Below are 15,546 nucleotides of genomic sequence, written 5' to 3' on the forward strand. Positions count from 1 at the left end.
CCATGATTTAAACCGCGTTCACCACATTGCAAAGTGTTGTTCAGGAGCTGACTCGACGCACACGTCGTGCACCTTCGAGGAGTTTTTCGAATGTTTTTGCTTTTTATATGTGCGCCTGCACTCCTTGTAATTTATTCAACACCGGATCTGATGAGCTACTTCCCTCTCTCTCACACGCGCACGCACGCACACACACACACACACACACTATATATATATATATATATATATATATATATATATATATATATACACATTATAAGATGGCGCCCGGGACGAAGGCAGAGCCCTTGTATTTCAACAAAACGCGAGAGAGAGAGAGAGAGAGAGAAAGCGAGGAGATGAAAGGCAGGGAGGTCAACCAGAAGAACGTCCGGTTTGCTACCCTACACAAGGGGTAAGGGAAAGGGGGAATAAAAAGAGGAAAAGAGGAAGAGAGTGTGTGTGCAGCGAAGTACCATGACACCAAAGTCAAGTCCCATGGCTGGTGATGCGCGTTGTAGACATCTGACATGAACCAAGGGCCAGTGGTCGTTGCGCGAATAAGAGGCTGCGGGTGAGCCATGGGGCTTACTCGAGACTTGCAAGCAGTGGATTAAGAGCATCCAGTACTTGCACTGCACTTCGCGCTAACGGAGTATGCAGCTTGCTTAAGAGTATGCGAAGGGTATTTACAAGGGACCGAAGCATCACAACCACTTGCCGGTCTTCTTCGGGCAATTTATCGGGAGCCGGTATTGTGGACTCTACCACGGTGCACTGTATCCTTTGATGTGACTTTGGTGCCGGCTGTGGCCTCGGCTGTGGCAGCGGCTGTGACGGCGGCTGTGGCGGCGGCTGAGGCGGCGGCTGTGGCGGCGGCTGTGGCGGCGGCTGTGGCGGCGGCTATGGCGGCGGCTGTGGCGGCGGCTGTGGCTTTGGTAGCGCGGGCCAGGCTTCAGTATTAGTATTCTCCGGCACGACCTTGTCAGAGTTAGACTCGACTCCGCCAGGCCTAGGGGGCAGAGGAGGAGTTGTCGAATGTGCCGCGCTATTCATAGAGGAATCTTCGTTCTTTGAAGTCCGACGGCGTCGGTAGCGTCGCTTTCTAATGGTCGCAACAGCTTCCCGACGAGACAAACGGTCTCTTGCCATCTTGCCAGACAGCCAATAAGCAACCACCCGACAAACGATGATGATGATTATGAGGATGGGTATATACAGATGAAGACGGTGATGAACTGCACAGTTAGCGCTCACAATATTATATATATATATATATATATATATATATATATATATATATATATATATATATACCCACATTAAAGGCTTCCCACACTTCCCAAGCATACACTTTTTTCACTTTGACACTCTTAAGCTAACGCTTGAAAGGCGCATGGCCTAGCTGCCTACCTTTCTCGTCTTGTGTTTCGTTTTTACGGCGCAGCTGTGAAGTGGATTTCCTCAATTGTTTACCTGCGTGGCGTGCTACGCCTTGGTACGACGACGTAGCCGATATCGAATGGAGTGTGATCAACAGAGCCTCTCAGATCCCTACACTGCAATTTTGCTCCCTAGAATTTTGTTAGTACCTCCTACGTTCACGTGAGTCACGTGCATATATAATTTGGGCGTGTTATCGTGACTCTCGTGTTTGTTGTTGTGTGTTGTACATAGCACAGGAACAATAAGCGAACATCAACTTGCCTATTTAGTCACTCTGTACTATTTCTTGGAAGCAATTTTTTTTTTTTTACTGGGTGGTTCAAATATTCTTTTAAAGTCAGCGCATATCAACAAACTTCAATATAACGGTATCACAACGTTTACAATTGAGCATAACTTGCATCCAAAAACGAATATAATCTTAATGCGCGCATAATTGTTAAGCCCTGTGATATTATAAGCATGATTCACCGTGCATAACCAGCGCTGAAGGCATGGTTTTCGTTGAAAAATGCATTTGGGGGAAATAAAAAAAAGAAAAGGCTATTTCGTGAAGGCAGCGACGGGAGTTGCAGGCGTGATAAGCCTAACCGTCGCGCGTTCAGCAAAACTCGACTTGGCACATTCGTCGAGGTGCACTTACCTTTGGAGCGGATCGTCAAAAGGCAAGCCATACCAGTCACCGTGGGATGTACGCATGTAGTTGAGCATGTCCTGCTTGTTCCGGTCGGCAGAGATGAACACCACCTGGACCAAGACATGAGCAGTGAAAGTCAGAACAATGAAACTCCGGTGGGAACCATTTCACGATGGCTGTCGACATTAATGCGATTAGCATTCACAAAATGTAGCGACACACTGTCACGTATGAGCCGTGAAGTGCAGCCGGTGTATACTCTCTCGTGTTTCGATGATGATCTATTGACATCTCCTTGGAAACGGGGTGGCGGCAAATACTGACCTAGTCTGCGTGAGTTACTCGGGTATGCTATACATGATTTTCATTCTCGCATTTTTTGTATAACTCTCTTTAATCTTTTTTTTTTCTCTTCCTCAAAACTTATCTACCTTGTACCGGTACCTATGCCTGTAACGGATCCGGTCGTATCAATCTCTTCCCTGCTTTTTTCCCACCAATACTCTAAACGTCTCTTGCTTATCTCGACTGCTGACCGGTTGACGCTTCCATCCAGTTTAAATCAAAGCGCTTCTGGAAGGTGTACGTTACCTATACGCGTCTCACTGGGTGAATCACTTCGCATTCCGTTAGGATGTGCCGAGTGCATCGTCTCCGGATGTTTGCTGCCGCATACAATGTCATCTTGTCGGGAATATTTGCTCCGATATGTTTTGTACTTAAGCAACCAGCTCGAGCCTCAAATAGCAAGGCACTTCCCTTCGTGTTATCGTGCTGATAACATTTTGCTTTCTTCTTCTCATCGCTAGTCTTTTTTGTTCCCATTCTTTGCATCCAATTCAATGTATCTATTTCTCTCGCTTTCTTTCTGAGAAATCCTGGTTGTGTATTTGCAGTCTCAATCACTGTGTTTACTTGATTGTAACGCGAGTTTTTTTTTCATGATTTTTGTTGCTTGAACTCTACCCTCGCGTTACATTCGAACAACGGCAGAATTTATGATTTTAAAACAAATACTCTAAATCCCGCGGTTTTTACCGTTACGTTGCCAACCTGTTACACTCGCTTTCTTGAGACTTGGCTCGTTTCGGCACCTAACTAGCGGCGTCAGCGCTCTTGGCACTGATAACGAGCTTGGCACAGCGCCAAGAACACTTGTCCGGGACGCTTTCGGTGCCGAGTCACGCGAAAGCCCAAAGTGATCGCCCGAGAATTCCACCCAAAGAAAGCTTCGTCTTCTTGTCAGACGACGACGATACGTGAGCTCGTTTGAATGCGGGTTCTGGTGTCCTGACCGCCACAGTGTTAGTCAGCGCCGCTTCATTGTCCGTTGCCTTCACGTGGTTCACTGAATACGATAAGCCTACAGTACGCGTATAGAATGAAGGAGGTATATAATGAAGGTAGTAGAAGCCTACGCCCCAACCTCCAGTCACGATTATGAAGACATGCAACAGTTTTATGAAGATGTTGAGTTAGCAATGAGAAAGGTGCAAACTCCGTATAGAGTAGTCATGGGTGACTTCAATGCAAAAGTGGGGAAAAACGCAGGCTGGTGAACAAACAATTGGCAACTACGGCGTAGATTCTATAGGAACACCAGAGGAGAGATGCTCGTAGAATTCGCGGAAAGGAATAGGCTCCGAATAACGAATACCTTCTTCAGGAAGCGCAGTGGACCTGGAAAAGCCCTATTAGAGAAACAAGGAATGAAATACATTTCACACTCTCTGCCGATCCCAGCATAGTACAGGATGTAGAAGTGTTAGGTAGGGTAAAGTGCACTGACCATAGGTTAGTGAGGTCTAGGATTTCTTTCAATTTGACGAGAGAATTAATAAAATTAGTCAAAAGTCAATAAGAAACAGGCCAACCTAGACTCAGTAAGGGTAAAAGCAGACCAATTCAGGCTGGTGCTCGCAAACAAATATGCTGCTTTCGAACAGGAAGATGAAGACAAGATAGAGGTAATGAATGAAACCGTAATTAGGCTGATCTCAGAAGCAGCACTTGAAGTGGGAGGTAAGGCACCAAGGCAACCAGTACGTAAGCTCTCCCCAGTAACACAAGACTTAATGAAGAAATGAGAAAGCACGGAAGTGTCAAACTCGAGAGATCACATAAAATTTGCTGCACTGTCAAAAGATGATCAACAAGAAAAAAGTGAGGGATATTCGAAATTATAACGTGAAAAAGATTGAGGAAGCAGTAAAATGTGGACGCAGCATGAAATCAGTGAGAAGAAAACTTGGCATAGGACAAGGCAAGATGTATGCACTCAAAGATAAGCAGGGTAATATCATCAGAAATTTTGATGACACAGTAAAAACAGCAGAAGAATTCTATACTCATCTGTACAGTGCCAAGAGCAGCCAAGCTACTTTCATTAGAAGTGGTTATATAACTGTAGATATAACCTATAACCAGCGATAAAGTTAGAAAGGCCTTGCAAGACATGACCAGGGGAAAAGCTGCTGGAGAAGATAGATTAACAGTGGATTTAATCAAAGATGGAGGAGATATTATGCTTGAAATGCTTGCGGCTCTTTATACGCAATGCCTCACGAATTCAAGTGTACCAGAGAGCTGGAAGAACGCCAACATTATACTAATCCACAAGAAGGGAGACGTTAAAGAATTGAAGAATTATAGACCCATTAGCTTGCTTTCAGTATTGTATGAAATATTCACCAATATAATTTCCAATAGAATCAGTGCAACATTTGACTTCTGCCAACCAAGGGAACATGCTGGCTTCAGGAAGGGATATTCTACGATGGATCATATCCATGTCATCAAACAGGAAATCGATAAATCTGTGGAGTACAATCAATGATTCTATATGGCTTTCATAAATTATGAAAAGGCATTTGATTCAGTAGAGATACCAGCAGTCATAGAGGTACTGCGTATTCAAAGAGTACAGAAGGCACACTTGAATATCTTGGCAAATATCTCCAAAAATTTCACAGCTACCTTGGTTCTCCACAAGAAAAGTAGAGAGTTACCTATCAAGAAAGGGGTCCAGGCAAAGAGACACAATCTCTCCAATACTATTCACTGCGTGCTTAGAGGAAGTATTCAAGCTCTTAGACTGGGAAGGCTTAAGAGTGAGAATCAACGGTGAATATCTGACCAACCTTCGGTTTGCAGATGACATTGGCCTATTCAGCAACAATGGGGCCGAATTACAGCACTGAGAAAGTGTAAGAGTGGGGTTGAAGATTAATACGCAGAAGACAAAGATAATGTTCAGTAGCGTGGCAAGGGAACAAGAATTCAGGATCGCGAGTCGGCCACTAGAGTCGGTAAAGGAGTACGTTTATCTAGGTTAATTACTCACAGGGTACCCTGATCATGAGAAGGAAATTCACAGAAGAATAAAAATGGGTTGGAGTGCATACGGCAGGCATTACCAAATCCTGACTGGCAGATTACCACTGTCGTTGAAAAGAAAAGTGTACAATAATTGCATTATACCGGTGCTAACATATGGGGCAGAAACTTGGAGGTTAACAAAGAAGCTCGAGAACAAGTTAAGGACCACGCAAAGAGTGATGGAAAGAAAAATGTTAGGCTTAACGTTAAGAGACAGGAAGAGAGTGGTGTGAATCAGAGAGAAAACGTGGATAGCCGATATTCTAGTTGACATTAAGAGAAAAAAATGGAGCTGGGCAGGCAATGTAATGCGTAGGATGGATAACCGGTGGACCACTAGAGTCACAGAATGTATATCAAGAGAAGGGAAGCGCAGTCGAGGACGGCAGAAAACTAGGTGGGGTGATTAAGTTAGGAAATTTGCAGGCGCAAGTTGGAATCAGCTAGCGCAAGACAAGGGTCATTGGAGAACACAGGGCGATGCCTTCATCCTGAAGTGGACATAAATATAGGCTGATGACGATGATAGTACGCGTGCGTTTACCTCTATGGCCAGGTTATCCTCTTTGGCGTCCTTGTAGACGTTCGCCAGGACGGGTGTGAACATGCGGCATGGCGGACACCACTGCGCGGCGAAGTAGAGGCAGATGAGCTGCTTGTCGCGGAGCACCGGCTCGGCCGGAAACGACTTGCCGTCCTTCTTGATCAAAGACTTGCCCTTGAATATGTCAGCCATCGTGCCACGCGTGTTAGGCTGATTCCGCTTGGATTCCCGACCAGTGGCTAGGGTCACAAAGAGCCAAGCGGTTGCAGGGAGTGCCTCGAGCAGTCGCGAAACGCCGTTATGAATTTAGATATTCAGAACGCTTAGTGAACGTGCTGTTGTTAATGTTGTCCACTGAGTTTGTGGCTCATACCCACTATAAACGGGTATTGGGATTGGCCAAGAAATGGGGAGAATATTCCAAGTAATAATCAGAAATACATTCATTTCCAGGACATTAATTTTCAGTATGTCTGTAGAAATGCATTGGTGTTCCAGTTACTTTTGGGCTTCAATGCATAAAACAGCGTTTTCTTTTAAAAATCAGTAGCCCCTCCCCTGTCGAGGAGATGGGGGTAAGCGAAGCTCGTCGTGTGTTTCTTCGGTGTTCCTCCGAACGAATTGCCCTGACGAGTACCACGTTGTGCTAGAACCACAACCGGCCACACACACTGCAGCTGGCTCCGAAGTTTCGGTTGAGAAACTCGCGGTGAAACCTGGACGTCACACTGGGAAGTTGGCGCTAGCGTTGCCGAAGCGTGCACCAGCATTGTCGGGTTCCTGGAGAGCTAGACGACGCTGACGCTTGGCACCAGCATCGCGCTCCCTCAACTCGGGGTCCGCGGCTCTTTGCTGACGTTTCACTTGAGCTTCGGAAGCCGTCACGCTGGAATCGGCATGTCGGTGACGAGCGCTTTCCCGAGCGTGTTCATTCTGAACGTATTTTCGAATGGATTTAATTTCTTCAAAATTAAATCTGTCCGTTACGTAAAAATTTAATGGGAGGTCTCCTCATTACGACGACAGAAGAGAAGTGAAATTCTGCGCTGGAATGATTAGTGGCAACACAGACAAATGTGGAATAAGACGACGACAACGAACGCGGGAGCAGTGGCACGAGCGCGAGTCACCTGTGCAGCTCTGAGATCAGCTGGTTTTTTTAGCGTTACATCGCCGGCGCAGGCTAGCATATACAAGCTTCTCTTGAATTAGTACCTGGAACGCCAGTGCATTTTATCGGACACTTTGAAAATTGGTATGTCAAAACTGGTGCAGTCCTGCGAATTCGATCCTATAGTGGATACGCTTTGCGAACTGACTGGCTATAATTCGTAGATTTAAATATGTGCCGTAAAGTAATTAATTAAAAGGTGATTAGTGTAATTACGGTAATTATTCAATTAGATATTTTGGTTTCTCGTAGAACTCGTAGAACCACAGGCAATTTTGAAAAAGTTTGGACTTAAAAAAGAAAAGAACACCTGATATACATTGCCAGGTGTACTTCTTTATCTTTCCCGGTGACCGCGTTTCAACGGCTAAAGCATATTGAAATTTATCGCAAAGTGCAAGACGCGCCTTTGTGTATCGGAAGTTTCTCGAATGTTATCGCTGGTTCTATCAGTTGTTTACGTCGCCGCCGAACCTTGTGCAATTAGAATGTGCGCGCGGCGATAATTGCCGTGTGCATTGTACAACTTAGGCGAACACGAATGATTACGCTGAAAGGTTCAATAAGTCATGGATAAATAGCCGAAGTGTCTTAGCCACAGACAAGATTTCGACGGCCGAAGAACGCGCTCGCCGCCATCATTGTGCTGAGTGTTACTTGTTTTGCTGGGCATAGGTTCGCCCAATAACCAGTTAGCTTAGTGACTTCCGTTGTGCGACTGGGGTTCTTCCCGGTCACGACAATGTATGTAGTTGTGCTTCTCACCTTTCTAAATACGCTTGGCCCATTGAAAAATTCAGTTACTATATGTATATAGGGTGTTTTGTGTTAGCTGCATCAAATTTGTAAAGAATGCATGTCGCAGGTACCTGAATTCTCAGCCTTGAGCTAGGGTAGACGATATGAGCCCTCCATTACTTCGAGAAATTAAAATTAATGATTGAATAATCAGCATACTTACGCGAATTACTTTGCGGCACATATCACATACATTAATCTACGAATTGTAGCTAGTGAGTTCGCAAAGCGTATCGTATTGACTTGGAACGAATTCAATTTCAAGATATTAATTTTCAACGTGTCCGACAAAATGCGTTGGCGTTCCAGTTACATTTTTTAAAGAAAATTGTTTTCGGAATGGAAACGGAATAGTAACTGGAACACCAATGCATTTGGTCGGACACACTGAAAATTACCTCGACACTGGTGCAGTCGTGAAAATTCGTTCCAAGTGGTATACGCCTTGCAAACTCACTAGTTACACTTCTTAGGTTAAAATGTGTCAGAATATTTAATTAAACTTGTAATTGACGTAATTATGCTCATTACTATTAAGCGTTTTGATTTCGTTTTTTTTTTTTGGAATGGCCACCTCATCGAGTAATTAGGATCACGGGTTAAAAGTGTACTATCTGCCATAATATGTTTTTTTTTAATATGGTGCAGCTAAAAAACAACACCGGATATGAAATTTACTCGTGTTGCGTAAATACGTGATAACTTTGACAAGGGCCCCATAATCACAGTGTCCGTAATGACAATCATGATGTTCATTGTTGTTGTTGTTGTAGCGAGTTCCAGAATAAAATGCCCGTGACGGGTATAATTTTCCTTCATTTTTAACTCTTGACCCGTAACCCCTTCCCCCAGTGCAGGGTAGCAAACCGGACGCGCGTTTAGTTAACCTCACTGCTTTTCCTTGCCTTCCTCTCTCTCTGAACAGATGAAGTGTAGCCACTGCCTCGGGAACGTTAAACCAACAAAAATGCTTTGTAAAGCCCCGTGCTATGAAGATATGAAAATGGCGCTTTCACAGATACCTTAGGCTTTATGATACACACGCCACGTGCAAGAAACCGATGAAGTGCGAAAATGAATAGCATTTCAATCGAGTCATTAGATTACTCTGGCCCCAAATTCGATGCCTTGTCTTCAGCGTGAAACACATTTCGTTGACATGATCCTTAGGAGGTGAAGCATAATAAGGCTTAGGCACAATCCTGAAGATTAAGTGTCTGCATCTCACAAGCGTTTTGAACTGGGAGGGGAATGGGAACTAATTCCTCTTGGTGCTACAAGTGCACTTGTAAGTTCGTTAAGTTGTCACAGAGGTAAATTAAATCGAATATTCGTTTTATTCATACAGCAACACGATAGCTAAAGCTTCCGGTACGGTGCGATAATTTTCTTATTACCGCTAGTTTCCCCGGTGCAATTTTTCAAACTCTGGGAGAATTCGATCAGCGTTTGATGTGGCGCACCTTAAAACCACTGTACGCAATTATCTAGTCTTCAGTCATTACATGCATCTCTTCGCCAACAGCGCCAGAATGCTGCAGTAATACATGCTGCATTATTATGTGCAGTAAGGCCCACACTGTAAGTTGCAGAAAACACGAGCAGCAGTGCTCGAGCCAACTAAGTGCAAGATTAGAATAACGTAAACGACTATGTAGCCCTTGAAGCCTTTTAGCACGCATCGGACGTGCTAGATTGTCTTGTCACTGAACTTCTTTATTTGCTGCAGTGACCAAGACAATGCCCCTGGCCGAATCGTTGGCTTCAGCGACATCTTTAAGATGAACACTAACCTTCACTCTTGAAGACGATAGCTAAATTGTAATATATGCATTATAACCGCAACATTCCTTCGACGATGTTGTAATAAACCAGCTGATATATGATCCATTAGGCCTCAGACATTCATGAATAAAACGTAATCTGCAGATGCGTGCGACGCTGGGATACTTGGTTCAATATAGCTTGCGACGGTAAGCAACGCCGAAAACGAAGACCACGCGTTTTCTTTCTGTCTGTCTTCGTTTTCTACGCCATTTACTGCCATTAGCCCTAATCTACAGGCCTCCATCACATACATTAACTGTAATCAACGGCCGTATAATACAATAGGTGTTCACTGTAAGAGTAACTGTGCAATAGACTGCGCAATGTTAAACTTTCTCGTATAGAGGCCATTCGCATGCCGCTACTTGAACGTCCTATATTCCACTCCTTTCATACTTATCGAAGGGGATACGATCATTATGTTGAGCGGATCGTACCACCCTACGCTGACCAATGCAAACATAAATGTGCATTATCTCCCGCCTATACGTGATTGCATATCAATTCATCATCCTCAATTCACAAGTACCGTAACTTGCATCGTTCGATGGTCAGGTGACACTCCCGCGACTGGTATAGTGACGCGTGAACGGGACAAATAATGCAGTGGACGAACTTATATCTGTGGTTAAACGTGTGCCTTGAATGCACAAATTGATGACTCGAAACTATCGTAGCCAATGGCGGGAGGAGGATGACCAGGGGGATGGCCTCTAATTTTGCTATAATGGCGCCGCAACGGTAATTATCGGCCCTCGCGTGGCCACAAGAGCACCGAGATAACGCTATCTTTGCCTACACACCTCTCGTAGGGCTTATCGCCATAGAACAATGGCAAAATCGGTGTGGCCGACCTTCTCTATATATGCGGTTTAAAGCTTCTAATTGCCAGCTTGCGTGGTCTCACGAATCCACCTGCAATTAGTGTGACATTCGGCATTTGCAGGATAGTACCAGCACCGCAGTATGTGGTCGACAACATCTGTCTTATTTTTATGCTGCTCCTCGATTCTCATCGGTAAAGGTATGTTTGTAAGGAATATTTCAGCCTGCCCCATCGGGGAAGGGAGCTCTATTTAAGGTATAATGCCCGGAAACAATGGACCAGTGTGTTCAGTCATGTTAGGAGGGGGGACACTAATTGCTAGATGTAAACATAGCAACAGGGACGATCACAGGAAGTTCGAAACTTTAGTGGTCAACAGTCGTCGAACAAGAGATGTCGTTGGAGGCAATGCTTCGAGGAAGATAAGTACCCTTGTTCAAACAGACTTCAGCGACACCCCTTGTTCAAACACTGTGGACCACTAAAGGTAAATGTGGTGTTCTTGAGTTTTATATGTATATTTGGAACAGGAGATCGGGGTTAAACCCTGTGCTAGAGCTTATGGTTAAAAAGCGAGACGTCTCTCTCGAATTCGGTGCCTGTGACTCGTATATGATCTTCTATTTGTCCGTCTTGAGAACTGTTGCTCCTTGGGCGCCATACAGTTATATCACTCATGAGATATTTGTAGCATTATAATGCGCATTGTCTTCAATCATTTTTTAAATAAACTCGGAAGTGATTAAGTAATATATTCCTTCCTCATAGACAGTCGGATGCATGCGGAGCCGTATGGAAGTGGTTTAAGCATAATCTTGCCGTCATCTTTCGTGAAAATTGGCACTAATTTGACCTAGACCATTGTGTCATCACAGATTCAGATTTCAGGCGTTCTTTCGTAAGCGCACTTTGTCATCGGCCGGCTGCCTTCACTAAGAATATGTCCTGCAACAAGAGTTGCGGAATTTTTTTTTCTTACGAGATATTCTAGCGTACAGAAGTTTTTGTGAATACCCCCAGGCCAGATTCTTTATTTTTTCATTTCTTCCAATTTTCGAGAAAAAACTAAATGATTGGATAAAAACAAAAAGCTACAACAATGACAGCTTGACGAAAAGGACCAGTGAACTGCATTCGCGGAATACCGTGAGTTGGCATAAATATCGATGATGCTTTGCATCAACATTACATCCTAGCTACCACACAATGCTGCACTGTCATCCTCGTGGAGGCAAAAATAAGCTGTTTTTACGATATTGAGAAAAAAACATCAAGAGCATAAGGCTGACGGCTATACTTTCTTAACGTACATCTACGCCTTCAACATCTAACTATGGTATTTAGGCAAACAACGGGTTTATCGATCATGCATGTTCGAAACGCGTACCAGTCGGTAATAAGAACCGACTTGAAAAGCGATTATGTTCATGCGCTGTCTTCGGGTCTCGGGAAGAAAATCTGTCGAACAACCCTGTGACGTCCATTACGCTCTCGCCACTTGTCCCCACAGTGCGCGCGGAAGTGAAATGCTACGGGGAGCTCGGTTGCATGGACATGGGCGGCGACTTCTACGACCCCGTGCACCGTCCCGTGAACCTCGTCCCGGCAGACAGGCACGTGGTGAACACCAAATTCCTCCTGTACAACCGACGCATCCAGCCGGGCCACGTGGTGCTCATGTGGAATTCCCCCGTGGAATCGATTAGCGCCGCACCTTTCAACAGCTCCCGGGAGACAAAGTTCCTCGTACACGGATACCTGGACAGGTTATCCTTCGGCGCCTGGATGTCCGTTAGTGATTCCACATTTCCCTGTTTCCGTTTTGTCTTGTGGGCATCTAAGCTGATGCTTTACGTTCCTAATCCCGTTCCACATGGTTACTAAGTGGAACATATTTGCAGACGTTTTCAACTTACTAAGTGAAACTTAAGTGGAGCAAGATTGAGAGTGTACCTAAGCCGATATATGCCGATTATAGAAGAGTGCACAACTAGGATAGTTTGCAGATATTCACGGTATTGAAGCGCAAACAACGACAGACCTGCGCCTGTCTCGGTCTTTGTTTAAAGGGGCCCTGAAACACTTTTTTTTATCGAAGTCGATAAATGCACTTCAAGTTAAAATGGGCTATTTCATAAATACATTGCAGCAAAAAGTAATTCAATACGTTCAGCAAAAGCGGAGTTATTGGCAATCAGATATCGCCTTTTGATCGTCTTCGCGGTGCTCCAGCTTCTAGCTTCTTCAATGCCTTTCAGTCCGAAGGATACGGCGGTGCCGGCCGTGCCCACAACGCTCCGCCAACTGAACGTCACCGAGGTGCGCGTTTCGAATTCGATTTTGGATGTTGACGTAGACGCCACTAATTACCGTTTTGGCGCCTACCACGCACCAAACTCGGAGGATATCCCTCAACTCCCTCAAGTTGCTGGTGTCCCATCCTTTTGCTGTACAGCACTACAGTGTACTAGATAGCTACGCGCGGCCGTGTTTTCTAACACCTAGTGGCATGCTTAGCACGTTTCCTTTCGCACTTATAGCTACTGCAATCACACAATTTTCGAGGCTTGAACGAAACGTCGCCTTTACGTTCCCTAGTAACGAGCTTCGAACATGATGGCGACGCACCTCGAAAGTATACAACTCGGGAAGCATACAACTTGTTCCAGTCGGATGTTGGCGCTCAGGCAAACTCGCCACGCACCTGGAACCGAACCTAACCTAACCTAACGTAACCTAACCTAACCTACTAAGATCTCGCTGTTGTCTTCAGAACATTGGAGTTAATATAGATAGCAACTCTATGCTCAGCGAGCTGCAGGGAGCTCAGATGATGATCGATGATATAAGGCATTTCATTTGAAACGGGGCGGTGACAAATAGTCACCTAGCCTGCTTGAGTTACTCAGGTTTCGATTTTCAGCGAGCGGGCTCGTCGCGGGGCCCCGTGGAGGCAGTAGTATCTTGTATGTACGTCACGCAGCAAGCTCAGCTACACGCAACTGTAGTGCGTTTGCAAAGTGCACTACAGGGTTGGAGTGCGCGCTCGCGCAGTTGTGGTCCAGTCTTACCGTGCCAGGTTGTGTCGACCGGCTTTGCCCGGAGCCAGCTTGACTAACGGATAGTAGCCACATTGAAATTGCGCATTAAGAAGGGCTGTCAATAGTTCAGTTCGAAGCGATGTCTGCCAAGGCGTGGACCGGAGTGAGGAGTGGACCGGAGTGAGCGCGTGCTGACAAGCGTGCGTGTGGTCTGATCTTAAGATTGGCGTGGTTCGAGGCTACTAGAGTGTTCAAAATTAATTGAAATTAGAGAGACCCGACGGCTGCGACACCGATAAGTAGTGGGGCTAAAGTGCTATTCCTGCGTGGGCGGGCGCGCCCTAGCGTAAGCAGACGATAATCGGCTTTTCCCGGAAGTACGTAATATATTCTTCTCCGAAGCGCAGATTTTCACTTACTTAAGCCTGTTTAGTAAACTGAGGCGCTATGACGTAAAGCTATTCCAAACTGTTTCTATCCCATTTCTGTAATCAGCTCTCCGTGATTGGTCAAATATTTTTCGGGCCGCACCGACTTTGCCTGTCTGTCACGCGACATCACAAAAACTGCGAAAGCTTCTCATCTGATATGACATGTACACACTGATTATGCGTAATTAAATCAAACAAAACAAACATAATATTTTCCATTTTACGCCTTTTTTCGCCATTAGCCCACCACTATTAGTTAAAATTTTTTCGGGATGCACCCACTTGGCCTTTCTCACGCGACGTCACCAAACCTCGAAAGGAATAGGAGGTGCTGCCCGCCGATCGCTCTGGCGCTGCCGACTCGGAGCTGCCGGGCAGAATGATTTATTTGCATGTAATAAAATATGATGCGCAGCAGTATAATCGTTGTCGAGCACTTTCGGTAGCATAGACGACATCGCCCTGCCAGCTCACACTCATTGAGGATCCGATTTAGCGGCATTGTAAACCTTCCGTTGCACACTGCTGTGATTTTCAACAAGCCACGGCAAGGCAAGGGGAAGCGCACCAATCGCAAATGCCAGCACCACCTTCCTCATCCGGTTATCTACTTTCAGTGTGCTATCTCGGCCCCACCGAAAGCCTTTTCACTTCTGCATATTCCTCGCCTCTTGTCAAGCTATTAGAAAAGAGAAAGCAGTCAAGGAAGGCAATGCTATTCGCACTGAAAGCACCAAAAAAAAAACGACCTCACATAAACCAGGAGACCGCTTGATTGGTCTGTCCAAACAAAGCTGCGGGTCACCACCCGATGCTTTCGGTGGTGGTCACATAAATTTGACGTCAGGAGATGGGAACAAAAACAGATTGGAATAGTTTCGCCTTATAGGGGGCCCCTGCATCAATAAACGTATCCAGTAACAGCTGTAAGAAGCGCATTCATCCAAATACCCTTTTTTTTTATTGATGTCAGCTATCGGTAAATGGCAGCGCTCTACGGGAATCTGCCTGTGAACGTCAAGGGGCAGCCGCCGGCAGCCCCGAAAGGGTGACGAGAAGGCCTTTGTTGAAAAGAGAGTTTTAAAAAAATTGATTTCGCGCTCTGCTTGTGAGCCACAAGTGCCCTGCACGAGGGCAAAATTCGGCTGAGATACTCACAGCAGCGTATCCGCAGGATCTTTTCTTTTTTTTTTTTTTATCAAGCCCGCGGGGTGGTTCAGGAACCCCTTTAAGTTTCAAAACCATGAGTAAACCGAATATATTTCTATAATAAAAGAAGATTGACCAATTTTTGCCAATAATGCGGAGGCGTGACCGGTGAAATCCTGCCTGCTACGCTGAACATGCCATTAAAGGGTACGTTTACAATGAGCACAAAAGATTGGTGCGCCAGGAAGCGAGCTCACTGTACAACACTGCATGGTTATGACCCAACTCGAAGAACCAGCTTACACAGGCGTCATAG

General features: G+C 45.3%; 2 protein-coding genes across 5 annotated transcripts in view; one reads left to right on the plus strand and one right to left on the minus strand.

The window, feature by feature from the left end:
* The window catches only part of LOC119434109 (nucleoredoxin-like protein 2), a 150,519-nt gene that overhangs the window by 28,478 nt on the left and 106,495 nt on the right, over positions 1 to 15,546 (minus strand). For 2 of the 4 annotated variants that reach the window (XM_049658932.1, XM_037701427.2), the window contains exons 1-2: positions 5,988 to 6,318; positions 2,072 to 2,175 (exon numbers count right to left, since the gene is read on the minus strand). In XM_049658932.1, coding sequence (XP_049514889.1) covers positions 2,072 to 2,175; positions 5,988 to 6,179 — 296 coding nt within the window. In that variant the 5' untranslated portion in view covers positions 6,180 to 6,318. Of the gene's footprint in view, positions 1 to 2,071; positions 2,176 to 5,987; positions 6,319 to 15,546 lie in introns of those variants that run through there. The other 2 variants (XM_037701426.2, XM_049658931.1) reach the window with 1 other exon arrangement.
* Positions 10,657 to 15,546, plus strand: part of LOC119434108 (pancreatic lipase-related protein 2-like) — a 29,398-nt gene continuing 24,508 nt past the window's right edge. The window contains exons 1-2 of the mRNA XM_037701425.2: positions 10,657 to 10,807; positions 12,120 to 12,400. Coding sequence (XP_037557353.1) covers positions 10,750 to 10,807; positions 12,120 to 12,400 — 339 coding nt within the window. The 5' untranslated portion in view covers positions 10,657 to 10,749. The remainder of the gene's footprint in view (positions 10,808 to 12,119; positions 12,401 to 15,546) is intronic.

The sequence above is a fragment of the Dermacentor silvarum genome, chromosome 11 (assembly GCF_013339745.2).
Source record: "Dermacentor silvarum isolate Dsil-2018 chromosome 11, BIME_Dsil_1.4, whole genome shotgun sequence".
Lineage (NCBI taxonomy): Eukaryota > Metazoa > Arthropoda > Arachnida > Ixodida > Ixodidae > Dermacentor > Dermacentor silvarum.